Source organism: Geotrypetes seraphini, chromosome 3 (assembly GCF_902459505.1).
Source record: "Geotrypetes seraphini chromosome 3, aGeoSer1.1, whole genome shotgun sequence".
In the NCBI taxonomy this organism is placed as follows: domain Eukaryota; kingdom Metazoa; phylum Chordata; class Amphibia; order Gymnophiona; family Dermophiidae; genus Geotrypetes; species Geotrypetes seraphini.
Genome location: NC_047086.1, coordinates 199,368,094 through 199,396,011, shown reverse-complemented (window position 1 = coordinate 199,396,011; position 27,918 = coordinate 199,368,094). Strand labels below are relative to the sequence as shown.

At 46.9% G+C, this 27,918-nt stretch overlaps 1 protein-coding gene across 1 annotated transcript; it reads right to left on the bottom strand.

Moving 5' to 3' along the window:
• Positions 1-2,151: 2,151 nt before the first annotated feature.
• Positions 2,152-23,795, bottom strand: LOC117358180 (aquaporin-5-like). The gene is made up of 4 exons (XM_033939787.1): positions 23,341-23,795; positions 22,214-22,378; positions 20,397-20,477; positions 2,152-3,742 (listed from the first exon to the last, which is right to left on the bottom strand). Exons 1-4 carry the CDS (start codon positions 23,701-23,703, stop codon positions 3,527-3,529), a joined length of 825 nt encoding a protein of 274 aa, XP_033795678.1. The 5' UTR covers positions 23,704-23,795; the 3' UTR covers positions 2,152-3,526.
• Positions 23,796-27,918: the final 4,123 nt, after the last annotated feature.

Sequence of the window (27,918 nt, the reverse complement as noted above, 5' to 3'; positions counted from 1 at the left end):
TCAAAAAGATATTCTATTACAAACAGCACCGAATAAGACTGTTGTTGCTTTGCTAGACAAGCAGTGTCACTCCAGGTAAAGTAAAATTATCATCATTAGGGCACCCATGTGTTTTCACATTCTTGTACTAATACAGATAAATATTTATAAACCTTGTTCACTTTGATGAGCCATATATTGGTCATTGACTTGGGCAGGTGAAATTAAGGTGATGTAACCATATCACTTTGGTGAAGGTTGTACTCATAGTGGTGTCTATTTATTCTTAATGATTCAATGGCTTACTAGCACCTGAAATGATATGCTGGAAAGGAGATAGACTCTGGAATGAACCATTTCTTCAGACAAGGGGTGATGGTGTGAGAATAAGAGAACCCCCGGTGGAGCGAAGGTCAACACAAAAGATCTTCAACAGAGGCTAGTACAGGGGAACAGGAGGTGGAGCAGGATCCACTGTACTGGCAAAGGAAGGGAGAGGGGGCAGGGTTGGATAACTCTGGAGGTTTTGGCCCACCATCATTTTAACACTAGGGACTCCTTTTACTAAGGAGGGCCTTAACGTGCGGAATAGCGCGCGCTAAATTACCACGCGCTAGACCTTAGGGCCAGCATTGTGCTGGCGTTATTCTAGAAGCGTACCGCGCGGTGTAGCGCATGGTAATTTCATGCGTGCACTAAAAAACGCTAGCTCACCTTAGTAAAAGGAGCCCTAGATGTTTCAATGATTGATCCATCACTTTTCGCTTATTGTGCTTCTTAATCCTCCTCTCCTCAGAAAGAAATCTAAGAGGAGAGTGCCTTCAAGCACAATTTTACTCATAGTAACATGGTAACAAAGTAGATGATGGCAGATAAAGACCTTAGAGTAGAGAATGACACGGGGACAAATTTTTCCCCGTCCTGTCCCCTCAAGTTTTGTCCCTGTCCCATTCCCGTAAACTCTGCCTTAACCACACAAGCCTCGAACACTTATGATTTTAAAGTGGTTGAAGCTTGTGCAGATGAAGACGGAGCTTGCAAGAATGGGGCAAGGACAAGGAATGAACTTGCTGGGATGGGGAAAAATTTATCCCCATGTCATTCTCTACCTTACAGTCCATCCAGTCTGCCCAACAAGATAAGCTCATAGTATAAGGTATGATGCGATACTACATATGCGTAATTGATTTGTCCTTGCTATTTTCAGGGCACACACAAAATTAGAATAAAATATACAGAATTTCACCCCTCCCCCCCAAAAAAAAAGTGTTTATCCCATACATTTATGAATTCCGGTGTAGTTTTTATCTTCAGCACCTCCCACGGAAAGGCATTCTAGGTATCTATCTACCACCCTCTCTGTGAAAAAGTTCTTCCTGACTTGGCCCCCTGCAACCTAAATTCATCTTCTTTAGTTCTACTGCCTTCCCATCTCTAGAAAAGGTTTGTTTGTATATTAATATTTCAGTGTTAACAAATTATATGAGGACGCACAACATATAATATTCTCATATAATGATTCGAAATGTTGTGTGATCGTGGCACCGAGGTTTCCCCCCTCTTCAAACCCAGCAAGAGAGGGAGAAAAAGCCTCAGCCCAAAGTATCAAAAGCAGTTTTGATTTGTACCTTTTGGTTTTATACTGCTACATTAGTCTGAGGTTTTCCTCCCTCTTTTTGGGTGCGTGCTGGTACCTCGGTGCCACGATCACACAATATTGTCAATTATTATATTCATATTTTTCAAATATTTGAAGGTCTATCATATCATCCCTGTCTCTCCTTTCCTCCAGGGTATGCATCTTGAGGTCACCAAGGGCTCCTTTTACTAAGGTGCGCTAGCGTTTTTAGCGCACGCAGGAAATTACCGCGCGCTACACCGCACGCTACGCTTCTTGAACTAACGGCAGCTCAATGCTGGCGTTAAGGTCTAGCGTGCGGGGCAATGCCCTAACGCGGCTTAGTAAAAGGAGCCCCAAGTCTCTCCTGATACATCTTGTGGCACAAACCCCATACCATTTTGCTACTTTTCTCTTAACCACTTCCAGCTTTTATCTCAATATCAGTACCGCAGAGACATCTGAAAGAGAGACTGATTATAGCCTGGAAAGCTCATGTGCTACATTATCTCTGATAATTCTTATGCTGGTTCAATAAACGGAACCACAACCAATCCAATTTTTTGTCCAATTTTTATTTTTCTCTGTCCTGCTGGATTCAGCACACATGAAAGTGCTGAGCTATATGATGCAGAATCATAAATACAATACCATAACATTAAATAACAAATACACACACGCTTTAGACTTGTACAGGTGACCCTTGGGCTAAAACTTTAAAAAAAAAAAAAAATCAATAAAGTACAATGCTGTTTCACATAAAAAATGAACTGTCAAGCGCATTAAAAAAGAACAATAATACATTCTTCATTGATGGAGTTAATTAAGAGAAAGGCTCTTTAAATTCTTGTCGTCAAGCCTGTCTTCAACCGCACTTAATCAATAGTCAATGTATTACAGCTTGGCACACAAAGCACTGGAGGCACAGGGAAAGCATCCATTACATACAAAAACATAGCTGCCTGAAGCGGATCAGTGGCGGAACAAGGATATCCTGGAATTTGAAAACACAGCAGAGTGAAGGAGCAGACAAACGGCTGCTTTCTAACCACAGGAACAAGTCTCTTGGTAGCAACTTCAGACAGGAATCTTCTCATGGTCTGCGGGCGATACAACGTGGTCCTGTAACATCTCGGAGGGTGTCGGTATCTGTCCGCAGGCTCAGGTACATCTAAAGTAGTGGTTATCAAATGGCCAGCCTTTTGGTTTAAAGGAATTTCGCAATGAATATGCAAGCAGACAAATTTATCTCATGCATACTTATTACGGCTCTCTTGTAAACCAGGCTGGCTAGGCAGATTTCAAGAACCAGACTGAGAATCACTGAATGAGAGCATGGTTTTGCCCTCCTGCTGCGCACATGTTGAATGCGAGCAATGACCGGTGCAATAAGCCTGTCACCAAACAGTAGTTTGGTTGAGGGGGGAAGTGATAAATCATTAATTGACTGGGTTTATTTACAGGTTATGCCCACGGTCTCCCTCCCCCCCCCCCCCCAGTCTCACTACCTGGCAGCAAGACAACTTTGTTAGCAAACTACACAAGACAGTACAACTAATTTTTTCGTAACCTTTCAATATAGCTTGGTGCTTGTGTATTTCTAAAAGGCAGGTACTGAATCTTCTGACAGGCTCTTCTAGAGGGAGACATTGCAATTGTCTGCAGACTCAGTGGCAGAAAAATGTAGTAGGATACACTACAACCCAACAACGCACAGTCTAGCATGGCCAAGAGCCCACAGGACTGAACTTGCCCATATAGAGATCATCATGGGGCTTTAAGTAAGGACAAGGTTTTAGTAGTGCTTTCCTTCATGAAATGAAGAAACACAAAGTGACTTTCTGCCACTTATACTTAGTCTTTGCTTCCAGGTTGTTCATACCTGGAAGCTGAAATAAAGGCATTTATGTTACAGCTCACTCCATAGGTTTAAAATTTCTCTGAGTTTTTGGGCAGGGGTTGGGCAGAGTAGAGCTCAACGGATTGCTTGCTGTCTGACTTGTGTTCCCACGTCTCCTCCTCGGGTTCATAAGTCCCTTTCAGAATAGCCAGCCTTTCCTTCAAACTCCACTGGTACGGGAAAAGTAGGTAGTTGTAGAACAGAGAGGCCAGGAGGGCCCCAAGCAAGGGTCCTACCCAGAAGACCTGCAAAGAGACATAAAGCATTCCTTATTACCTGTGCTCCAGATGCTCCTCTGTTCATCTCTCTTCCACCTCTCCCACTAGAGCAGGGGTGTCAAAGTCCCTCCTCGAGGGCCGCATTCCAGTTGGGTTTTCAGGATTTCCCCAATGAATATGCATGAAATCTATTAGCATACAATGAAAGCGGTGCATGCAAATAGATCTCATGCATATTCATTGGGGAAATCCTGAAAACCCGACTGGATTGCGGCCCTCAAGGAGGGAATTTGACACCCCTGCACTAGGGCTAACAATTGGCTGAGCTGATTTGATTTGACATGTTAAATTTGATATATCGCTTTCCACCAAAAAGCATCAAAGTGGTTTACAATAAAACAAATTTCAACAACATAAAGCACAACCAACCCAAATCAGCACAGTCCTCAACTCTGGCACCTAATACAAAAAAAAAAAAAAAAATCACCTATCACTTGATCCCTACTACCCCCAGTCTAACTGAAGTCACTTTAGACGAATGTTGACCCAAACAACCAAGTTTTGACAGCTTTACGAAAGCTGAGATAGCTAACCAGTTTAGTCAGTTCTTTGGGAGAAGAGTTTCATAAATTCTGGTTTTATCCTATTGTATGTTTAGATTTAAAGTTCCAGTTTCACTAAGGAAAACGTGTAAATAAATGAAGCAAATGTTAATTTCTCGTGTAAGCCCGTTCTGGGATCCATGAAACCAGTTACTAATTCTATTAACAGAGTTATCTTTCCATGTGTGTTGCCCTCTACTGTATTGCAGTACATGCACTTTCATTCTTGTCTTCAAATCCCTATTTTCACGAGAGGCAAAGCAGCTTTTAAGTGCATTCTGAAACTTATAGTGAGAATAACAGATGTAGTTAATTCTCTATTGAACTATGTTGTACACCATATGCTGCTTGTTTAAAAAAAAATAAAAAATTTATGTATATATTTATTTTTGCAAGATAAGATTGTCACCTTACTGAAGATCATGTCAGACAAGTCCACAATTGCTCCCCCTTTAGGGTTGTCCAGAAAAACCTAAAGTTGGAAAAACTGTAAATTAAAGTTTTTCCCATGAACTTGATTGTGCTTAATTAGAATTTTTTTTTTTTTTAATATCTTTATTCATTTTCCTGAGGTCCCTCAAAGCCACTGATTACATAAAGTTCAATTTTTTTAAATTTGCTATTATTTTTGCTTAATGGAGCAAATTTCACGGCACTATGGCTATAATTTTTATGTTTTCACACTCAGCGATGATACATTGATTAAAAAAAGACATTTTGGGCTCCTTTTACGAAGCCGTGGTAGCGGCTTTAATGTGCGCAACTTTTAATCATGCGCTACCCCCGCGCTAGCCGAAAAACTACCGCCTGCTCAAGAGCAGGTAGCAGCTAGCGCAGCCGGCGGTTTAGCGCACGCTATTGCGCGTTAAACCGCTACCACAGCTGCGTAAAAGGAGCCCTTTTTGTCATCTGCTTTATTGAAAAAGAACAATAAATCATTACAGAGTCTCCAATATGCTTATTATAACAAGTGGAGTTGGATTCCCTTAGAACCTCACTTATACAGTGTTACGACAGCAGAATAGGAAAACATTCTCCTGTCTTCAAATAATGATTTAATGATTAAAAAGACAATTTATGGAAAAAAAATCTAGCAGTATTTTATTAAATAATTTAATATTTGCACTTTCTTGTGGAAAATAACAGAAATTTAACATACTGTAATTCACTAATAGCTAAACACGTGCACTTTGGTGTAGTCATCTACTAATGGCGTTCCAAACACTCAAGCATTCAATGTCTTCCTGAGATAGTCAGGATAAAACCTGCAATGCTAGTTCAACTCTTTTCAACGAGGCCGCACGCTGCACTCAGTAGAACTATGATCAGTTAATATTAATGGGCACCCACTCTTACCCCGCCCCCCTCTTTTACAAAGCCATGCTAGCGGCTGCTGTGTGGCAAAAGCCATGATGTCCTTTAAATCCCTATGGGCTTCAGAGCACTTACTGCAGCAGCCCGCACTAATTGGCTTTGTAAAAGAGGTCCTTAGTCTTCCACTGAGAGGGAATGGCCAACTTTCAAGCGGTGCTCTCTGATGGTCATTTTAAGATGTAACACCTGGGATTTGGCACAAAGCCCTACTACTGGGCCAATTGGGCCTGTGTGTAAACTGGTTTCAGTTTAAGAAACAATTAACTCAGTTTGTTACTGCATTTCTGTGAATTCTTAGCCGGCATTTGAAGACAAGAAACTGTTTAGCTATGGGCTCCTTTTACTAAGGTGCGCTAGCGGTTTTAGCGCGCGTTTAGCGTGCGCTACAATGCTGCTCGCGCTAAACGCTAACGCCTCCATAGAGCTTGCGTAAGTATTTTTCATTTAGCGCATGGTTTGCGCGTGCTAAAAACGCTAGATCACCTTAGTAAAAGGAGCCCTATGTTACTGTATTCTTGATTTATTAGCTGATATTTGAAGAGAAGAAATTGGTTAATTATGCAGATTTTAAGATTTTAGTTTGTCTCTTATGTATGTTTTTATTGATGTAAACCGCTTCGGTTTTTTTTGTAAACGGTATAAATAAAGTTTTAAAATAAATAAAATGCTTTGGACTAATGGTGATTTTTGACAGGTGTGCAGAAGTAAGATTCCCCTGATTTGAAAATGAAACAAAGGACTGTTTCTCCAACTTCAGGACAGTAGATTGACCTATCAATTGCTTCAGCACCTGGTTTATGACTTTGTTTAACTTTCTTGTGTAATTTAAGCATGTGGTTGTTATGTTAATCCACTAAAATATATAGAAATAAAGTCACTGAACATGTTTGTTGGCAATTATTATTTTTTGGGAGTTGGACTACATTTGGTTTGTTGATCTTCATTTCATCTGTGTTAGTATCTCTATATAAGATTATTGGGTGACCTCATATCATCTAGAACAGGCTACACCAGTCCTGGTTTTATGTCCACTACGGACTTGGAGATCTAGTTCAGTTTTTCTTAATAAAATCAGACTTACAAGTCTAGGCATTAAAAAGAGGCAAAACAGGACTAGTCTACTCTGTTCTAGGTACCGTTTAGGGGCATTTTCAGAAAAAGTGTCTAAGTCCAACTTGGACGTTCCCAACTGAATGTCCAAAGTTGGAGGTACATAAATGGCCATTTTTGAATGGCAAACTGCTGGACATCCAAATATAATTTTTTCTTTTTGAAAATCATCTAATTAGATGCCTTGGTCACTGTGACATCTAGGCCACCACAACGTCTAACTTTATACCCCATTTTCGATCAGAAAAATATCCAGATTGAAAACATCCTAATCCTGACCATTTGGACATGGGTGGGGCCAGCACTGTAATGGACTGGCCACATAGACATCCCGACAGAGCAATGGGACACCTTAAAGGGCACTGCTGTGAACTCCACATTAAGAGTGCCAGCTGTATATCTCACCATAACCCCTTTATAATTTAGGGTGAGTCTCCCAAATTCTACTTTACTCTTCTGCAGGGGTGCCCAATACGTCGATTGCGGTCGACAGGTCGCTCGCTCAGGCAACCCCAGTCGAAAGCAGAGCAGGTTCCCTTCTTCCCTTCTCTTTTTTCCCCTCCTGACTGGTCCGCTCCTGAATTCTGCTGCTGCCGCCGCTGCTCAACAATTTAAAAAAAAAACTGGCTTGGAGAACTTATGCTCCGGGGGCTAACGTGTGCTTGTACCGGCTTCCCTTCTCTTCCCTCTGAAACTGGAAGTTATGTCTGAGGGGGGGGGGTGAGAGAGAAGGGAAGCCGGCACGCACATGTTAGAGCCCTGTTCGCGGGCCAAAGCGGGAGACAGGTCAGTGAAGCTTGCAATTTGCTCTTCTTGCTGCCAGGTCCTGCCTACTTTCTGTTTCCTCAAAGGCAGGACCCGGCAGCATTTCTCCCAATAGGTTGATCTTGGGCCGATCAGCCTTCCTCTCCCCGACATCAATTCTGCCGTCGGAGAGGAAGTTCTGGCCAGCGGAACTTCCTCTCCGACGGCAGAATTGACGTCGGGGAGAGGAATGCTGGTTGGCCCGAAGCAGGGAGAGCTTGGCCGGCGGCGGGCAGCTTTGGGGGCCTGTTATCCGATGGCAGCGGCAGTTGCAGTGGCTTGGGGGAGGGCAGGGAGGGAGAAAGAGGACAGGCAGGGAAACAGAAGGAAAAAAGAGAAACAGAAAAAAAGAAAGGGGGCATGAAGAGAGAAAGAAAGAGAGGGCAGGGAGAGAAGAAGAAAATGTTGGGAGGGGAATGAGGTCAGGAGGAGAGGAAGCATACAGGCTAAAAGAAGGGAAGAAAGATTGGATTCACAGTCAGAAGAAGAAAGTGCAACCAGAGACTCATGAAATCACCAGACAAGGTAGGAAAAATGATTTTATTTTAAATTTAGTGATCAAAATGTGTCTGAATTTATATCTACTGTCTATATTTTACACTATGGTCCCCTTTTACTAAACTGGAATAGAGGATTTTAGCGCAGGGAGCCTATGAGCGTCGAGAGCAGCGCTGGGCATTCAGCGCAGCTCCCTGTGCTAAAAACTGCTATCGTGGTTTAGTAAAAAGGGAGGGGGGTATTTGTCTGTTTTTGTATGGTTGTTAGTGAGGTGACAGTGCATAGAGTCATCTGCTTTGACCTCTTTGAAAAAACCCTGGAATAGGAATGATGATTAACATTTTCTATGCGTACAGTGTGCTTTGTGTTTTTTTTTTTATTTTATTGTTGGTAGATCATTTTGACTTGGTCATTATAAAAGTAGCTCGCAAGCCCATAAAGTGTGGGCACCCTTGCTCTTCTGTGTACCATCCCACTAGCACTTATGATTGCAGGTGGCACCTATATGGCAGTATAGTAGGGCGCACATGTTGTACCATAAATGTAGTGGTTAGAGTGGCTTATGGGCCTGGGTCCTCCTCTCTATGGTTCATTAGCCCACCCACCAGGCTACTTAAGACACCTGTGTGCAGCTCTACTAGGCTTCCCCATCCCAGACGCTGCTGTTTTAGAGACAGGTATCTCCCTTTTTGTTCTCATTTTAGTGTGGTGGAAGAGGGTCAATGAGCACTGGGGGAGTATGGGGGTACATGCAGTGGTCATCTGGTCAGTTTGGGCACCTTTGTGGCACTTAGACCCTTCTAAAACAAGTCTAGTTCCAAACATATAAGTCCCATCCAGGATGTCTTGCAAAATGTTTGATTATCGCTGCAAGGTGTCCATGTCTAATCCGCCCTTGAGACTGCCCAAAGCCCGGCAATAACATGCCTCCACCATGCCCATCTCATGCTCTGGACATACAGAGGCTGGAACTAGGGTTACCAGACGTCCGGATTTCCCCAGACATGTCCTCCTTTTTGAGGACATGTCTAGGGGTCCGAACGGCTTTTCAAAACCCGGCACTTAGTCTGGGTTTTGAAAAGCTTTCCTTCGTGCAAATGCGCAGATATAATGTGATGACGCCCAACGAGAACAGGCAGTGGGGGGGGGGGGGGGACTGGGGCAGGATTGGAGGCATGGCTGGGGCGGGCTTGGGGTCATGATGGGGCTAGATGGGCCTGGAGGCAGGTCTAGGGGGTCAACTCTAGCTGGAACACCTAGTTAAACGTAAAGAAAGATAGGTTTGATTATTGGCATTTGGACGTCTTGGCGATTAGGACGTCTAAGTGCCGATTTAGGATGCTTTTTTGGACATCTACGCTTTTTATTAGGAGCCTGAAAGAGTACTTTGGAAGCACTAGAAAAGGAGATAGGTGGCATTTAAGAAAAACAGAACCAAAATACCCTATAATTGAGTTAAATGGTGCCCAGACAGAGAATCATGAGGGTTCATTGCTCCTCAATTTTGACTCTAAGCCCACTCTTTCCCATGAGCTTCTCTCTCCCCTCTCTCTGGCTGGTAGGCTAGAGGAAAGCAACATTTCTTGCCACATCTGCCTTCTACGAAGACTAGTTTCAGGCTAAGACGTCTTCAGCAATGCTCAAAGTACAGCATGAAGTATACTGGCAAAGGATGCAGATGTGGTGTAAAATATCACTCTGCTATCTTTATATTTTGCAAAATACAGGGGAACTTGCATCACTTTTTCTCTTTCTTCATTGTTACACTATGGCTTCTTGGGAGAGCATCGGGGAGCGGACCGGAGAACATGGGGGGGGGACTGTAGGGGAGAGCATCGGGGAGGGGGGCTGAAAAGCATGGGGACGCCGTAGAGCAGTATATCGCAAACTGTGTGCCGGGCACACCAGTGTGCCTCCTGAGATTTCAAGTGTGCTGTGGCACACTGGGGAGGACGAGAGGCACCGGTGCCAGCGCCGGTTGACTGCCTATAGGAAGTGTCTCTTGCAAAGAGAGGCATGTCCTGTGGGCAATCGACTCACCTTCTCTCTGACCGGCCCTTTTCCTTGCAGGTACCTCCCCTCCTACCCCACTGCCGGGTCAGGGCCCATTTGAAGGGTCTTTGTGAATGGGTGGACGTCAACGTGATGATGTCACACATGCGTGTGATGTCATCACAGTGACGTCGCACAGTTCCGGGTGTCTTGAGCTGGGATAGATTGCAAGACGCTGCTGTAGAGGAAAGCATCGGGAAGGGGGGTTGTAAAGCAGGGGGAGGGGCTATCCCAAATGTTGTTTATGGCCCATTATCAGTAGTAAAAGAAATATTTTAGTAGCTTGACAATTTTCATTTTCAGGTGCCACGTGCACCTTTTTGAGTTAATTTTCAGTCTTGCTTTAGAGCCACTAGTCATTAGACATGCATTTAAGAAGGCAGCTCTCAAGATCAAGTTCTTCCTATATGTGGATGATGGGTTATATTTATTTATTCATTCATTCATTCAATTTTTCTATATTGTTCTCCCAGAGGAGCTCTTAGAAACAAAGACATAGAAACATGACAGCAGATAAAGGTCCATCTAGTCTGCCCATCTGCAGTAACCATTATCTCTTGAGTGCTCAGAACGGTTTACATTAATTTATTCAGGTACTCAAGTACTTTTCCCTGTCTGTCTCATTTCATTGATTAGGTTCTCTAGGTCTGTATTTGTTGTGGGCTTTTTGTAAGGTTTTTTTGTTTGGGGTTTTTTTGTGTGTGTGTGTGGGGTGTTTTTTTTTGGGGGGGCTGAGAGTTTAATCCTATTGCTTTTGCAATGGGTTCAACATCCTGTCTTCAGTGGAGCCACACTGTAAAGTGTAGTTACTTACCTGTAACGTAGGTTCTCCGTGGACAGCAGGATAGTCAGCTACATATGGGTGTTGTCCCAACAGCTCCCAATTTGCGGATAAGCTCTCCAATAGCTCAGAGAGATTTTTTTTTTTTTTTCTCTGAGCACGTGCAGTGCCCGGGCCCCACTGGGCATGCCCGAGTCCTACCCATTTCCCCCTGCTTCCCCCTAATCCCCAGGATGTTGCTAGCTGTGGCCGGGTCGGCTGTATGGGGAGGCGGGTGGGTTGTGTGGCTGTCTATCCTGCTGTCCACGGAGAACCTACGTTACAGCTAAGTAACTACACTTTTTCCTAAGACAAGCAGGATGAGTCAGCCACATATGGGTGACTCCCTAGCCGAGGGATGTAACGACTGGACCTGCGCCTTAGCGCTCTGTGCATCTCTCGCCTGGCTGTGGAGGCTGAGCCGGGCAGGGTAATCAGGCGAAGCAGGTGGAGTTGTGGAAACAAGGTTTTTGATAAAGTGCTGTGTTAACTGAGCAATAATACTCACAGAACAGTGAAGCTGGTCAATGACAATCAATGAACAGTGAGAAACCAACTGGTCAACAGTGACAATTCGTACTTGCATGTGAGAATTCATACTTGCTTATTCCACATTCAGTCTAGACAGGAGTGCTGGAAGACCTACTTAATCAATATCTATCACACCCTACTTGATCAGTGTTTTTCGATATTTATAACACCCTACTTGATCAGTGTTTGTCAAGGCTGTGCTAGTAGTTGCTGCCCCTCCCGGGAGGGAAGAGCCACTTCCAAGACTGCTCAGCCGAATGCATTTGGAGCGTGGAATGCTATGTCGAGGCAGTAGTGCTTGGTGAAGGTGTGCATGGAGGACCAAGTGGCTGCATTGCAGATGTCCCCTATTGGTGTGTGGTGCAGATGAGCCGTTGTGGTGGCTATGGCTCTGCGCTGGTGGGCGTGGGCTCCCACATGCGGTTGACGCTGCGCTCTTCTATAGGTGAAGGGGATGCACTTGGATATCCAGTGCGAGAGCCTGCGTTTGGTGGCCGTCAGTCCTGGTCTGTTTTGGTCGTAGGAGACGAACAATTGAGGCTTGTCTAGTCTGTTGCATAGTCAGGGCCCCCACACAGTCCAGGAGGTGTTCCTGAGGTGGCTGTGTGCCTCCCTGTGGGGGGATGTAGAGTGCCAGGAGGCATGCTGAAGCCACCTTTGGCAAGAATCGGGGGTGGGTTCTGGGTACCACCCTGTTCTCATGGAGGAGTGTGTCAGGGGGTGATGGACCAGGGCCTGGATCTCGCCGATAAATCTGGCCGACGCGATGGAGGTCAGGGTTTTCCTGGCTAGGAATACGGGATCTGCCTCCCCCGAAGGTTTGAAGGGGTCGAGGTGAGCTGATGCGGCACCAAGTTGAAGTCCCATCCGGGCGGTGGTGGTCTGACCGGTGGGTACAGATTGGACAGTCCCTTCATGAAATTTTGTGATTACTGGATGCCTCGACATTGGTTTGTTGTCTAGGCCAGTGTGGTATGCCGCGATTGCACTTAGGTGGACCTTGATGGAAGTGGGTTTTAGGTCCCACTGAGATAAGCTCAGTATGTACTGCAGGATGTCCGGTATGGGGCAGTTGTAGGGGTCTCGCTGCGTGTCTGTGCACCGGTAGCGGAACCTTCTCCATTTCAACCCATAGCATTTTCTGGTTGAAGGTCTGGCTGCCATAAGAGTGTACTCCACGTCTTGTGGTAGGTTCATCCTCTCATCATCCATGCAGTCAGGGCTAAGGAACGCAGGTCATGGTGGAGGGTAGGGTTCCCGCGCTGTGTTATGAGAACTGCACTGATCGGGAGGGGGGAGAGGTGGGTGAACCGCTATCACTTGCCGGAACGGGAACCATGGTTGCTGGGGCCCGAACAGGGCAATCATGATCACCGTTGCTCTGTCCTGAAGGATCTTCTGCAGAACTTAGGGTATGGCGAGTAGGCGTATAAGAGTCCGTGGTTCCAACTCACAGACAGACCGTCGGGGTTGAGGTGACGATGGGTTGATCTCTTTGCGCAGAAAGTCGAGTATTTTGAGTTCAGTTTGGTTGCAAACAGGTCGATGCTCGGTGTGCCCCAGGTGCTGAAGATCTTCTTCGTCGCCGCTGGGTTGAGACACCACTCATAGGGATCCAGCTGGTGACTGAGGCTTTCTGTCAGGTCGTTCTGCTCCCCCGGGAGGTAAGTTGCCTGGATGGGGCATTGAATGGAGTTGGTGAACTCCCACATGCGGCAAGCTTCCTTGCATAGCGAGACTGATCCTGTCCCTCCCTGCTTGTTGATATAGTGCATGGCCACCTGGTTTTCTGTTTGGGTGAGGACTGCCCTGCCTGTCACCCATTGTTTGAAGGTTTCGAGGGCATTCCCTATGGCCCTGAGCTCCAGTAGGTAGATATGGAGTGAGGACGCCTGGGCCGACCATATGTCCCCTGTGCGAAGATGGAGAAGATGTGTCCCCCCTCCATGTTTGGAGGCATTCATGGTGGCCACCAGCTGGTGAGGTGGTGGTCTGGTTTCCCTTTCGCTAAGTTATCTCGGGCCGTTCACCAGTGAAGCGTCTTGTGTATGGGCTGGCGAATGGGTATCTGGGTGGTCAGAGGTTGGGCATACTGGTCCCAGTGACGTCTGAGGTGCACTTTCAGGGATCTCATGTGTAGTCTGGTGTGCTGGACAACAAAGACCGCAGCCGGGACACAGGAGGGAGCGTGCTGACGATGAGCTGCTGGCAGGGATGCACTGGGCCAGGGATGTCATGGTATCGATCTGGTAGTCCCGTAGGACGGCCTTGGTTTGTGTGGTGGCGATGACTGCCCCGATGAACAATATCCCCTGGGAGGGTATCAGGTGGGATTTCATGTAGTTGATGAGGAAGGTTATGGTGGTTGTCGGGGCTGCCAGCTGTCGAGATAACATAGGATGCACACCCCTTGAAGGCGAGGATGTGCCACTGCCACACACTTTGTGAAGGCTCTTGGAGCCGTTGAGAGTCCAAGGGGTAGGACCTTGTACTGAAGCCAAGGCGTCTGTCTTGGCTTTAGAGGTGACGATGCCTCCTGTGGGCTGGGTGGGCACGTGAGTGTATGCATCATGTAAGTCCAAGGATACTAGCCAATACTCGGGCTGTAACAGGGCCAAGACTGTACCCAGAGAGTGCATCTGGACTTTGTGTATGCACCTGTTGAGCTTGCAGAGATCCAGGATCGAGCATTGTCCTTGTCCATGGGGACGCGGGAGTTCCTGGAGTAGAAACCCCTTGGTGATCTCCTCTGTTCGGCACCGCCTCTATTGATTCTGCTGAAGCAGGTCCTCTCCTTGCTGCAGGAAAATTGGTCGTCAGATGGAGGGTGCCCCGCCCACTCTGGGGGGGGGCGGGAGTGGAGACGAATTTAGAATCCCTGCTTGATGATGCTGAGGGCCCACTGGTTGATGGTGATCCTGGGCCAAGCCTTCGCAGACAATCTGATCCTGCTGGACCGGAGGGTGGTCAAGGTTCTGTTTTTGTTTTGGGGAGAGAGCTGCCCTTGGATGTCCCTGCCCCTCGGGCGGTGCTTGTTTGCGTAGCAGTTATGTTACTGTTGCGAGCGCTGGGGCACAGACTGCTGCCAGTGTGGACTGGCTCGGTGGTGAGCTGAAGTACCTGTTTAATTTTATTTATTTATTTTCTCTCACTGGCCTCCTGATAAAGCCGCATCTGGAACTGGAGCGCAGCAATTCGTGCGCTCAGCATTGTGCCCTCAAAGGTCTTTTTCCCCGTGGAATCGAGGGTTTTTCAGGTCCTTCCCTGATGGGGCATTGGAGGGGGGGTCGTGCTGCCCTGTTTCTCTTAAGCGCCAAGGCTACATCAATGTCCATGTATGGCTGCTGCGGGTTGTCGAATCCCCGGGCTGGAAAGATCTGGTATTTCAGTCCCAGTCTCCTTGATGTTGGTTGCCCTGAAGAGGGAGTCAGCCAAATCTCATCTCTGCAGTCCAGGAGGTTCTGTGGACTGGAATCGGCACTGCCTGCCTTAAGTACTGGTACTGGTAGTTCAGGCATTGTAGTACTCTGTCTTGGGTACTTGTGGTCCACCCATGTGGATCTTGAGAAAGGCTGTGAGTTTCTGGAGGAACTTGGGGTGAGTCATCGTTTGTGGTGGGTTTTTTTTTTTTTTTTAATAGTTATTTATTTATTTATTTTTGTGGGTGGTGACTCGGGGCGTGGCTGGAGGCTGGTGTGTTGCTTGTTCCTCCGTTGCTTGAGTGCATGGCATGCTGCTGGAACGCGCCATGTTGTTGTGCGTGGCTCCCTCTAAAGGGGGGCATTGGGGGAGTGTTGCCCGCTGAGAGAGGAGTGGGTCAGCAGGATTACCTGTTGCTGCTGGTCCCATCCCTGGTGGTTCGCAGGTTCATGTGCTGCTCCACTTGACTGGTTGGGTGGCTCCATGTACCCCACCGACATTCTCTGTCCTTCTTGAGAGGGGGGGAGAGCCTGCAGAGAGGGGCAGGATGCAATGGGGCCTGACAATCTACACCCTAGGGTGCTCAGGGAGTTGGGTGATGTCTTGGCGGAACCGCTATCCGCGCTCTTCAATCTCTCTCTTAGTACAGGTAACGTCCCGATGGACTGGAAGACGGCTAACGTCATTCCACTCCACAAGAAAGGCTCCAGGATGGAGATGGCAAATTACAGACCAGTGAGTCTCACATCAATAGTGAGCAAACTAATGGAAACCCTAATCAAACGCCAATTGGATAAGATCATGGACGAGGAGAATCTACAGGATCCCCGCCAACATGGATTTACTAAAGGGAGATCCTGCCAATCCAACCTGATCAGCTTCTTTGACTGGGTGACGAGGAAGCTGGATGCTGGTGAGTCCCTGGTCATCGTCTACCTGGATTTCAGCAAAGCATTTGATAGCGTACCACACCGCAGGTTGCTGAGCAAGATGAGTTCTTTAGGCTTGGGCGACACATTGACCAAATGGGTTGGGAACTGGCTTGGAGGTAGGCTTCAGAGGGTAGTGGTGAATGGCACCCCCTCCGAAATGTCAGAGGTGATAAGTGGAGTGCCACAGGGCTCCATCCTGGGCCCGATCTTGTTCAACATCTATATAAGAGACTTGACAGAAGGGCTCCGAGGTAGAATAACATTATTCGCCGATGATGCCTAACTAAGCAATATAGTGAGCAAAAGCACAACAGACAAAAATTCAATGGCAGACGATATGATGCATGACTGGAGCGCTGATCTAGGTCCTGGCAACTCAGTTTCAATGCCAAAAAATGCAAAGTCATGCACCTGGGAAACCGAAATCCATGCAAGGTTTACACCCTAAATGGCGAGATCCTGACAAGAACTGAAGCAGAAAGAGACTTAGGGGTGATTGTCAGGGAAGACATGAAGTCTGCAAACCAAGTGGAGCAAGCTTCATCCAAAGCAAGGCAAATCATAGGTTGCATACGCAGGAGTTTCGTCAACCGTAAACCTGAAGTCATTATGCCACTGTATAGATCCATGGTGAGACCGCACCTGGAGTACTGTGTGTAATTCTGGAGGCCGCATTACTGCAAGGATGTGCTGAGACTGGAATCGGTCCAGAGAATGGCCACCAGGATGGTCTCGGGACTCAAGGAGCTCCCATACGAGGAGTGGTTAGGGAAGTTGCAGCTCTACTCACTCGAGGAACGTAGAGAGAGGGGAGATATGATCGAGACATTCAAGTATCTCATGGGTCGCATCGAGGTGGAGGAAGATATCTTCTTTTTCAAGGGTCTCGCAGCAACAAGGGGGCATCCGTGGAAAATCAGGGGCGGGAAACTGCACGGTGACACTAGGAAGTTCTTCTTCACTGAAAGGGTGGTTGATCGCTGGAATAGTCTTCCACTTCAGGTTATTGAGGCCAGCAGCTTGCCAGATTTTAAGGCCAGATGGGATAGACATGTGGGATCTATCTGCAAAGATAGATAGGGAGGGTCATTAGAGTGGGCAGACTTGATGGGCCGTGGCCCTTATCTGCCGTCTACTTCTATGTTTCTATGCTCCTGGCTGCGTTTCCCACTGTGCCTGGAGGCAGAGAAAGAGGAGTGATGATGCCTCCTGTGTGGGCTTCTCCTGCTGTACTGCCTATTGTATATTAAACTGTACCACGCTGCATATGCCTTTCAGTGCTATAGAAATCATAAGTAGTAGCAGAGTCCCTCCTGCTGCAGTGAACAGCTCTTTAGGCTGAGGAGTTTCAAACCCCCACCTTTGGGGAGGCGTGGTCTGACATGCCGCATCACTGATGACATCAGCACCATGCTTTGAGAAGAGTTCCCCGGGACTGCCCTTGTTGCCGGGCAGGAAGGAAAAACCTGTGTTGCAATTGGTTGCCAGCGGTTTCCATCATGGCTGGTTGCTGAGACCCCGCCCAGTCTGAGCTGAATTCTGGGGCAGCATGTCTCCTGCTGGTGGGAGAGGTCTGCAGGTCCCCCCTGAGGGAAAGAAGCATGGGAGTTTCTTTCTCCTTAAATTCAGATTGGGAGGAGGGTGGAGCAGAGCCCTTGGGGCTGCAAAAGATTATCAGAGGTTTTCCCCAAAACAAGCAGATAGGACTTACCTTTGGGGCTGGAGGGGGAACCCCGATCGGCTCCCTGCAGAGGCTGGCTGTACGCGGCAGCATGCAGTCTGGAGGGCGAAAACCCCGATCTGCTGCTTGCAGAGGCTGGCTTTACACGGCAGCATGCAAGGACTCCATGGGAGATCTCTCAGTCTGGAGGGCGAAAACCCCGATCAGCTGTCTGCAGAGGCTGGCTTTACGCGGGAGCATGCAGTGACTCCAGGAGAGATCTCTCGGTCTGGTGAGACTCCTATAGGCTGCCCTGCAGAGGCTGGCTGTACGCAGCAGCATGCAGGGACTCCGGGAGATATTTCTCTACCGGGCCGAGTGCAGGCAGGGGGATTAGCTGAGCCAGGGCATCCTGGAGGCTCCTTGCCGCTGTAATTTGTGGATCCCCCGCTGCTGCATTCCGATGAGGATGGCTGCTGGAGGAAGATTCTCGGGCCTCACTTCTCTTCATGAAGTCTCTCAGTGCCCTCTTTCGTAGCTTGCGTGCACATGGTGACATGTGCGCACAATGCAAGCAACACGGAAACCTCGAACGCCGGATCCAATCAGTGGGCGCACAATTCATGAGGATCCAGTGTTTTCATCTTTCTCCTGCATCCCAGTCATTTCTTTAGATGATTCAGGCATCTTCAAGGTGATGAGTAGAAAAGTTGTAATGGAGAGCTGTAGAAAATCCGACCGATGGGAACGGGCGGAAACTAAAGACTGGGGATTAGGGGGAAGCAGGGGGAAATGGGTAGGGCTCGGGCATGCCCAGTGGGGCCCAGGCACTGCACGTGCTCAGAGAAAAAATAAAAATAAAAAATCTCTCTGAGCTATTGGAGAGCTTATCCGCAAATTGGGAGCTGTTGGGACAACACCCATATATGGCTGACTCATCCTGCTTGTCCTAGGAGAATCCTAATCTTCCTATTAGTGTATATGCCAGTTACTTCTGAACCAGCTTTGCTCTCTCATATTTGCCATTTTGAACAGATAATCTGGAGACAGAATCAACTGGGACAAAACCAAATGTGTCCAATTAAACAAGCATGAACGGAGTTTAAATATAGAAGAATATCTTTTTAAATTGTAACAAAATCTCAAAGAATTTCTAGGAGTCCAAGTCAGTAGAATGCTAGAGGAGACATTAACTAACAGCAGAGGAGAATTACTTAGTATAATAGGGCTGTTCTCAGTCATTATGTCATGGAGCAGGCACAAACAGCAACAGCTTAAGAGGGGGGGTAGAGACAGCAGAAAGCCCAGCTACAGGAGGTGCAGCTACACTAACCCTGACACTGTGCACATTCTCCAGTCACTTCACTGGCTCCCCATCCATTTCCAAATACAGTTCAAACTTTTCTTACCGACCTATAAGTGCACTCACTCAGCAGTCCCTCAATATCTCTCCACACTTCTCTCCCCCTGTGCTCCCCCCACCCCCATGAACTCCGTTCAACGGGCAAGTCCCTCCTATCCGTACCCGTCTCCTCCACTGTCACCTCCAGACTTCATCCCTTCTATCTTGCTGTGCCGTATGCATAGAACAAACTGCCTGAGTCGTTATGTCAGGCACCATCTGTCAGTATTCAAATCCAAGCTAAAAGCCCACTTTTTCGGTGCTACCTTCAACTCCTAACTCCTACTCACCATAAATTACCTATGTCCATCCTATCATTCTCTCTGCAAAACACTCCTTAACCCCTATATAGTTTATCTGGTTATAGCTCCCCTTTAACAAAGTGGGTTACAGTACCACATTCACAATAAGTATTACAAAACAACCATAAAACAGGCATATATAAACACATATATGTTCTGTCTGTCTGTGCAATTAGATTGTAAGCTCTTCTGAGCAAGGACTGTCTATTGCGTGCTGATTGTATAGCGCTGCATATACTTTTCAGTGCTATAGACATGATAAATAGTGGTAGTAGTGAGGAGGGGAGACGATTGCAAAGCCTATGAGCCCGGTGAGAGAGGGATGATGATGTGGTTGAAAAGCAAAGGATGGCACAGGTTAGGGATGAAAGAGAGGGTCAAGCAAGTTACAAGATAAGGGGGGGTTATTATATGTCTTCTTATGTTAGAAGATAAGATAAGATAAGAAGTTGCCTCCACTGGGTCAGACCGAGGTCCATCTCGCCCAGCGGTCCGCTCCCGCGGCGGCCCATCAGGTCTGCGACCTGTGAAGTGGTTTCTGACCACTTCTATAACCTACCTCAAGTTCTATCTGTACCCCTCTATCCCCTTATCCTCCAGGAACCTATCCAAACCCTTCTTGAATCCTTGTACAGAGTTCTGGCCTATCACTTCCTCCGGAAGCGCGTTCCATGTGTCTACCACCCTCTGTGTAAAAAAGAATTTTCTAGCATTTGTTCTAAACCTGTCCCCTTTCAATTTCTCCGAGTGACCCCTAGTGCTTGTGGCTCCCCACAGTTTGAAGAATCTGTCCTTATTTACTCTCTCTATGCCCCTAATGTCCTTATTTACTCTCTCTCTAATGTCCTTATTTACTCTCTCTATGCCCCTAATGTTTGATGAAAGTTATTGATTGGGGGGGAGGGATATGGGATTTGAATTAGATTTTAAGTATAAATTGATGTTAAATGTTGTTGCACTTATTGTAAGTTTTAAAAATGAATAAAGAAGATTTAAAAAAAAAAGAAGATAAGGGACAGGATGGTACAGAGGAGAGGCAACGGGTTATGAGAGTGTAGGAAGGGGCAAAGAGAGGATCAGATAGGGAGGGAGGCAGCCCCTTCCCAAATACTGTAACTGAGTGCCTCTACTCAATACTCAACTGCCTGTGTACGGGAGGCTCTTAGGAGCTTACCCATTGGTCTTTAAAGTTTGTTGTTATCACTGAAGGGCCGAGGGATCGAGCAGGATTCATGGAACATCCAGTGAAGTAAATCTAGGGGACAAGGTTGAAAAAAAATATTAGTACCTTTCTTTTTTTAAAAATTTTTATTTATAAAATTTTCATTCTTACAATAAATGAATAGCATAATATTTAGTTTATAATAATTATAGTTGTATGTACAATATCATATCATATATATTGAATCCCTTTCCCCTGTTATTTGTTTTTTCATTTTTCCTCATATTAATTTCTATATTTCCCTCCCTAACCCTATATTATTATTATCAATATCAGTACCTTTCTAAAACTTCCCAAACTTGTTCCGTAGACCCTCTGCCCCTTGTTAGTTTTCAGGATATTCGCAACAAATCAGGAACAATTTGTATATTTGTTTTTTTGTGAGAATTAGGTCTGTCTGAGGATCCCAAGAATTGTGGTGGAAAAAGCCCTCCTCTAATAAAGTCATTAAAATCGTGTTACCGCTCTGTTTCGCCAATTTGATTTCATTGCCCAAGCAGCGTCCACCTGCTGGGAGAGGCTGACTGCAGTAGCTATGAGTTTCCCCACAGTCAGTACCTCACGCAGGGGTGTCAAAGTCCCTCCTCGAGGGCCGGAATCCATTCGGGTTTTCTGGATTTCCCCAATGAATATGCATTGAAAGCAGTGCATGCAAATAGATCTCATGCAGATTCATTGGGGAAATCCTGAAAACCCGACTGGATTCTGGCCCTCGAGGACCGACTTTGACACCTGTGAATGACACAGGAACAAATTTTTCCCCATCTCCACAGGAACTCAATTTCCCCATCCTGTCCCTGCGAGTTTTGTTGCTGTCCCTGCCCCATTCCTGTAAGCTGTGCCTTAAGCGCACAAGCCTCTTACGATTTTAAAATTTTTGAGGCTTGCGCAGATGAGGACAGAGCTTGCAGGGATGGGTCAGGAAAAGAACTCTCCAGGACGGGAAAACGAGTTCCTGCAGGAACAGGGAAAAATTTGTCCCTGTGTCATTCACTACTTCAAAGGACATGGGAAGTAGAGGATGACACGGGGACAAATATGTCCCCGTCCCATACCCCTGAGTTTTGTCGCTCTCCCTCTACCGGCCCCATTCCTATAAGCTGTGCCTTAACTGCACAGGCCTCAAACACTTATAATTTTAAAGTGTTTGAGGCTTGTGCAGATGAGGATGGAGCTTGTAGGAATGGGGCAGGGACAGGAAAAGAACTTGACGGGATGGGAAAAATGAGTTCCTTCAGGGACGGGGGAAAAATGTGTCCCTGTGTCATTCTCTACCCCACACCATTCCCTACAGCAGGGCTGCCCAAGTCCGGTCCTCGAGATCTACTGGCAGGCCAGGTTTTCAGGATATCCGCAATGAATATGCATGAGAGAGGTTTGCCTGCACTGCCTTCTTGATATGCAAATCTCTCTCATGCATATTCATTGCGGATATCCTGAAAACCTGGCCTGCCAGTAGATCTCGAGGACCGGACTTGGGCAGCCCTGCCCTACAGTGTCTCCTGCTTGGAAAGGTTAGGAGTAGAAACTGTGACCTCCCCCATAGCTGCTGCTCCTGCAGGGTTCCCTACAGCACTGCCGCTAAGAGAAGCTGAGACTGCAGGAGTTGTAAGAGTCCCCAACCGGATGTACTCTAGCACCATTCCCTACTAACCCAACTACTGAAGGAGCAGGGCTCCAAAGGAGGTGTGAGTTACATTTTGTGTCCAATTCAAATTTGGCTAAGCAAACCTCTCTTTTTATCCTCATGAGTGAAACACAACACTCACCCCTAGAAGATGCCCCAATGCTACCGACAGGCCAATGGATATGGAAGGGGCTCCAATGCTATCATTTCGACGGCCATCAGTTGAGGCAAAGATGCAAAGGACCAGCTGGAAGGTGAGCAGCATTTCCACAATGACCCCTTGCCCACAGCTTGTATTGTTACTCAGCTGAAAAATAAAATGTCGAGAACTTGTTGGCTAACAACTCGGACCCACTTCATAAATAGCGTTTTGGAAATTCAGGAACCAGCTACGCGTGTGTGCAGTAAGGCATTTCTGACAGCATTCACTTTCTCTTGTTTTTTAACTTGCTCGGAGACTGCTCTAAATGATGCGATCAAAAGCTGAATTTCCTCTCCCATCTCTGCTTAACCTTACTGTGCTTATCCTGTTATAGCAGGAGAGTAGTCGGAAATATACCAAAGCGTAATGACAAGCCCTGGTTCACAGCCTATTTCACTACTGTTGCACTCACCAGCCTTTCTGAAGTCCAACTCACATGGTTGCAAAAAGCCTACGACCCCCAGCCCAGTGCAGGACAAAGACATCCATGAGTGTAGGAATAACCTAAGGGATAGTGGTAGGGAACTGGGTTCAATTTCCATTGCAGATCCTTGTGACTCTGGGCAAGCCACTTAACCCTTCACTGCCACAGGTACAAATACTGTGAAGCCACTCAGTACAAAGAAAGTACTTGCAAATAATAAATATCAACTGCTTTGGTTGCACTACAGAAAAGCAGTATTGCAAATTCATAACCCTTTATCTTTGACATCCCATCCAAGTCGTGACCCATCCCATCCCAGTGGTTTTTGGGGTTGCAACCTAGAATTTGGAAAACTCTACAATAGTGAGTCTGGCATCTTGCATTTGTAAAAGGATTGCCCAGGTTGTGGAGCAGCAAAGTTACAAGTGGTGTTCAGACCACTTTGAATCTATTTATTTATTTTTTTTTTTGCCCTTGATCAAAATCACTGAAGCTTTCCCAGACTCAGAGAATTACACTGTACAGTGTTATACACAATGACTGTTTTATATAAGCCAGAAGTTAAGCTGGCAGATTCATCTCAATTAGGATTAACCACTTCCTCTGCAATTACTGTGAGTCAAAACATTGACTGAGTACTTACCGAGTTAACAGCCAGCTTCCCTCGTACTTCTGCAGGGGCCACGGCGTACAGGATGCCTGCCCCAGCTATTGCTCCCATAATCTGGGCAATGATGTAGAAGAAAGCCCGCAGGATGGAAATCTGAGAGCTGATCAGAAAGGCCACAGTCACAGCTGGATTGATGTGTGCCCCACTCACATGCCCCAGTGACTGGACCAGGGTGGCAATGGCGAGGCCGAAGGCCAGCGAGATCTGCAAGATGACTGGAACAGCTGACTTCCAGTCGAGGGCAGAGCCCAGTCCAACAAAGACGAATATCAGCATAGCCACAAACTCGGCACACACTGCCCTGGCAAATGCCAGTGAGCAAATCTCCCTCTTCATTGTGCTAGTCCAAGAAAAATACACAAGGTAACTCTCTCTCTCTCTCTCTCTCTCTCTCTCTCTCTCTGCCCCTTCTGTTGTTGTTCTGTCCAGAAGGACAGCAGATATATATAGAGAGATATATAAATATATGCATATATGTAAAGGAAATCTAGGGAGTCATTCCAGAAAGGGGTGGAGCCCAGAAGGCAAGAGGCCTGACAACTTCTCTTATGCCAAAAGGAAATTTTCCAACTTGGAGGAATTCAAGCCTTCCACATGAACAAAATGGAAAGTTCATATTTGCCAAAGTGACACATGTGTCATGTGACAGCTTGTCGCATGCCACAGCTCAGTGACATACTTGTGTGTCTTCTACTGTATGTGAGTGTCACATGCTTTGTGTGTTTGTGCATCTTTGTGTGTATGCATAAGATATTTTGCAGGTGAACTTAAAAATCACTCTTTCATCCTTTGGAGCTGTTCCTCGCCTTTTTCATTTTATTTTTTTTCAATCTCATTATAACTTGTCACAGCACTGGAATATATAGTATCACAACAGTAATGTCTCTCTTTCCCTATGGAACTGTGGGCATGTTGTACATACAGAGCACACACATTATACACATTATACAGCAGCAAACGAAGTGCATGCTTTGCCTGCAACGTCAAATGGACATTTCTGTCAGGTCTGACAAGGGGGGAGGTGAAGGGGAAGCCTAATGGTTAGCGTAGTGGACTGAGATTCTGGGCTAGTCACCCATCCCTCCATTGCCCCAGGTACACACACACACAAAAATCTTAGATTTTTAAGCCTACTAGGGCTTTTTACACAGCTGTAGTAGCGATTCCCATGCGGCAAATGCGACACAGCCCATTCAGTTCCTATGGGTTGCGTCTCATTTGCTTTGTGGAGATTGCTACCACAGCTTTGTAAAAGGGGTCCATAGATTCATATTCTATAAATGGCACCTTAACTTAGGCACCAGTAAGCGCTCTCCCACCACATACGTGGAAAACGCCATTTAAAAGTGCTTTTAAAAGATATTTCAAAGCCCCTACCGGCGCATAAAAAAGACATTGCCGGAAGTGCACCTACGTAGGCGCTTTACGATGTCCAACATCACTGTAGGTGTGCCTAATTCCAGATGTGGAGTTAGACGCTGTAAAGCGCCTCCAGAGGCGTGATTCATGTCAAAGGTAGGCGCCATAAATGCAGGCCTTGGGAACTCTGGCCTAAATTTCTACCTTTAGGCCTACCTTTGCCAGAGGCGTGATTCTCTAAACAGCACTGTCATGTGATTGACACATGATCGGCAGCCGCTTTTAAGGCGGCTGCCAACAACAGCGCCATCTAGAGAATCCTGGCCATAATGTACGGTTACCATATTTAGCGAAGTAAAAAATCCGGACCAATGGCCACGCCCCCAGGACCACCCAGTTCTGCCCCGCTCTGCTCCCCCCAGCCTCATCCCCATCCCCAGATGGCATACGTGCATGCGCAGATGCAACACAATGACATCACGCACAAGAGCATGTGCGTGTGACATCACTGCACTGCCTCCGCGCCTGCGCCTTCCTGACGTGATTTCGTCGGGAAGCTTTTCAAAACCCGGACAAAGTGCCGGGTTTTGAAAAGCCGTCCGGTGAAATCTGGCATTAGCAGCAGGGGGAGAAGAGGGTTGTAGTCAGATGCATAACTAGGTTTCGATGTCAAGGGGAACAGGACTTTTGTAAAACAGGCATCAGTTTGAAGCTGAAGGACTGATCCGCAAAGGCGACATTTTATTCAAAATTCATCTGGGGAGCAGCCTCCCCCCTGCACCCCACCTTGCTATGCCTCTGATTGCAGTTACTCACAGTATTTTCTCCATGTACTATTATTGCTGAGGTGGTCCTTGAGGGGGTCTTTGGGTCACCTCACAATGCCCCAGATGCTGTTACTTGCATTGGGACAAAATATGAACCGGAACACCTCCCAGGGAAGAATTTATTAGGCTTTGGCTCCTATTTTACAACATCTAGTTGCGATTTAGACATTTAAATCCTGGCACAAACACATCTATCTATGGTAAACATTCAAAACTCAATGTTAGGAAGTTATCAATATGTGCATATGGCAAGGGTGCGTGGTTTGGGTGAGACTAAGAGGGGACAAGGGTTAGATTAGCTTTGAGATCAACATCAGGATTCAGCCCCATTCCCAAGGACTTCTAGGGTGCATAAATGCACTCAAACCAGCTGCGACAGCTAATAAACGGGGTCAGTACTGTGCACTGGCTGTCATGACATCCAGAGTGCAGCTGTCTACCTAAGGTGTTAAGTGCAACTGAACTACAGGCAATCCAATAGCATGGGACTGGCCCATATAAACAGGACCATAGGCCACTCCTGATCAGATTCCCCCCCCCCATCTGAGATCCCTCAATCCCCCCCCAATCAGACCATGACTAATCCCTTAAACCTGTTGAGACCACCCCCATCATAGGTTCCCTCTCCCTACCCCTGATCAGGTCACCCAATTTCCCCTCCTGTACCCCCCCCCCCCCCGAATTCCACAAAAAAGCCCTTCCTGATTCAAAACCTCTCCCAATTCCACCCTCCCACCCGTCTCATTGAACCTTCCAGCCCCCATTGGGACTCACCAGGGGTCATCCCTGGTGATGTCGTGGAATGGAGTGAGAGTGATCCTCTTTCCTGCCCCATCTGGCTCTGGGTGTCAGAATGGCACCAGTGATCCCTAGACGTAGCACCATGAATTTTGCAGGTGGCTGGAGTGACCGAGGGTGGGGGACGATGAATTGATTACATGAGAGGTTTCTGTGTCAGGGGGTAAGGAGCTGATGGGGGAACTGGGGCAGGCACAAAAGGATGGAGGGATATGATAGGGGAGCACGGGTCTATTGGGGATCTCAGTTTGGGGGTTGGTTTGATAGGGGGATCTCAGATCATGGGGAGAGAGTGGTGTGTTCAGGATGGTGGGGGGGGGGATCAGGGAGAATCTCAGATCAAGGAGGTGGTCTGATTAGAGGTGATCCACTTGGGGAAGGGGGATTAGGAATCAGCAATGCTGTGTAGGTTTCAGCACTTGGACATATGTGGTTTTGCTGTCTTTTTAATCTAAAACATTTGTAGTTTGCATTTTAATGTTTATTTTTGTAACTCACCTCAAATCCTTTTGGTGATGCCGGTGTTAAATAAAGTGGAGAAGTAGCATAATGGTTAGTGCAGTGGACTTTGATCCTAGGCAACTGGGGTCAATTAACCCTCTAAAAACAGAATTTGAGCCCACTAGGGACAGAGAAAGTACCTGCATACAGTGGTATAGCGAAGGTGAGAAGCGCCCGGGGGAGGTGGCACCCCTTCCCCAACCCCTCCTGCCAAGTGCGTGCACCCCTTCCCCCGTACTTCTTTAACGTTCCCGGCGCAAGCAGAAACCTCAACCTGCTGCTCGCACCAGCATCGGCTCTTCCTCTGAAGTCACGTCCATGGCACAGGTCCAGGAAGTGACATCAGATGAAGAGCCGACGCTGGCACGAGCAGCAAGTTGGGGTTCCCGCTCATGCAGGGAACGTTAAAGAGGTATGGGGGAAGGGGCATGCATGCGCGGTAGTGGGGGGGGGATGGAGAAGTAGCAGGGGGGTTGAAAGGAAGACAGGTGCCGGCGCCCCCACCAAGACGGTGCCTGGGGTGGACCGCCCCCACCTTACTATGCCACTGCTCCGACCGCCTCTTTCCGTAATAAAGTCGGGCTACACTAATCAGGAGTTGCTTTGATATGCAGCTCCTGATTGGTGTAGCCTGACTTTACTACAGGAAGAGGGAGTCGGAGCAGACTGCGAATGAGCGAGTCAGCGATTCTCAAACCGCAAATTCATAGGGGAACACTGTAGTAGTAAAGTCAGATCTAAATCCCCACATGGATGCTGAAGTGCCACACCTGGCATAATTATATGGCGGTGTGTTCTATTGTTAATATTATTGACAACTGCATTTCTGAAACGGATCCTCCCATCAGATGTACCACTTCTATAGCCACTGCATGGATGTTCAGTCCTGCACGTATCTTAGAAAAGGCCTTATACACAGTAAAACCTTGGTTTGCGAGCATAATTCATTCCAGAAGCATGCTTGTAATCCAAAGCACTCGTATATGAAAGCAAATTTCCCCATAGGAAATAATGGAAACTCAGACGATTCGTTCCACAACCTGAAAACTTTCATACAAAATACTAT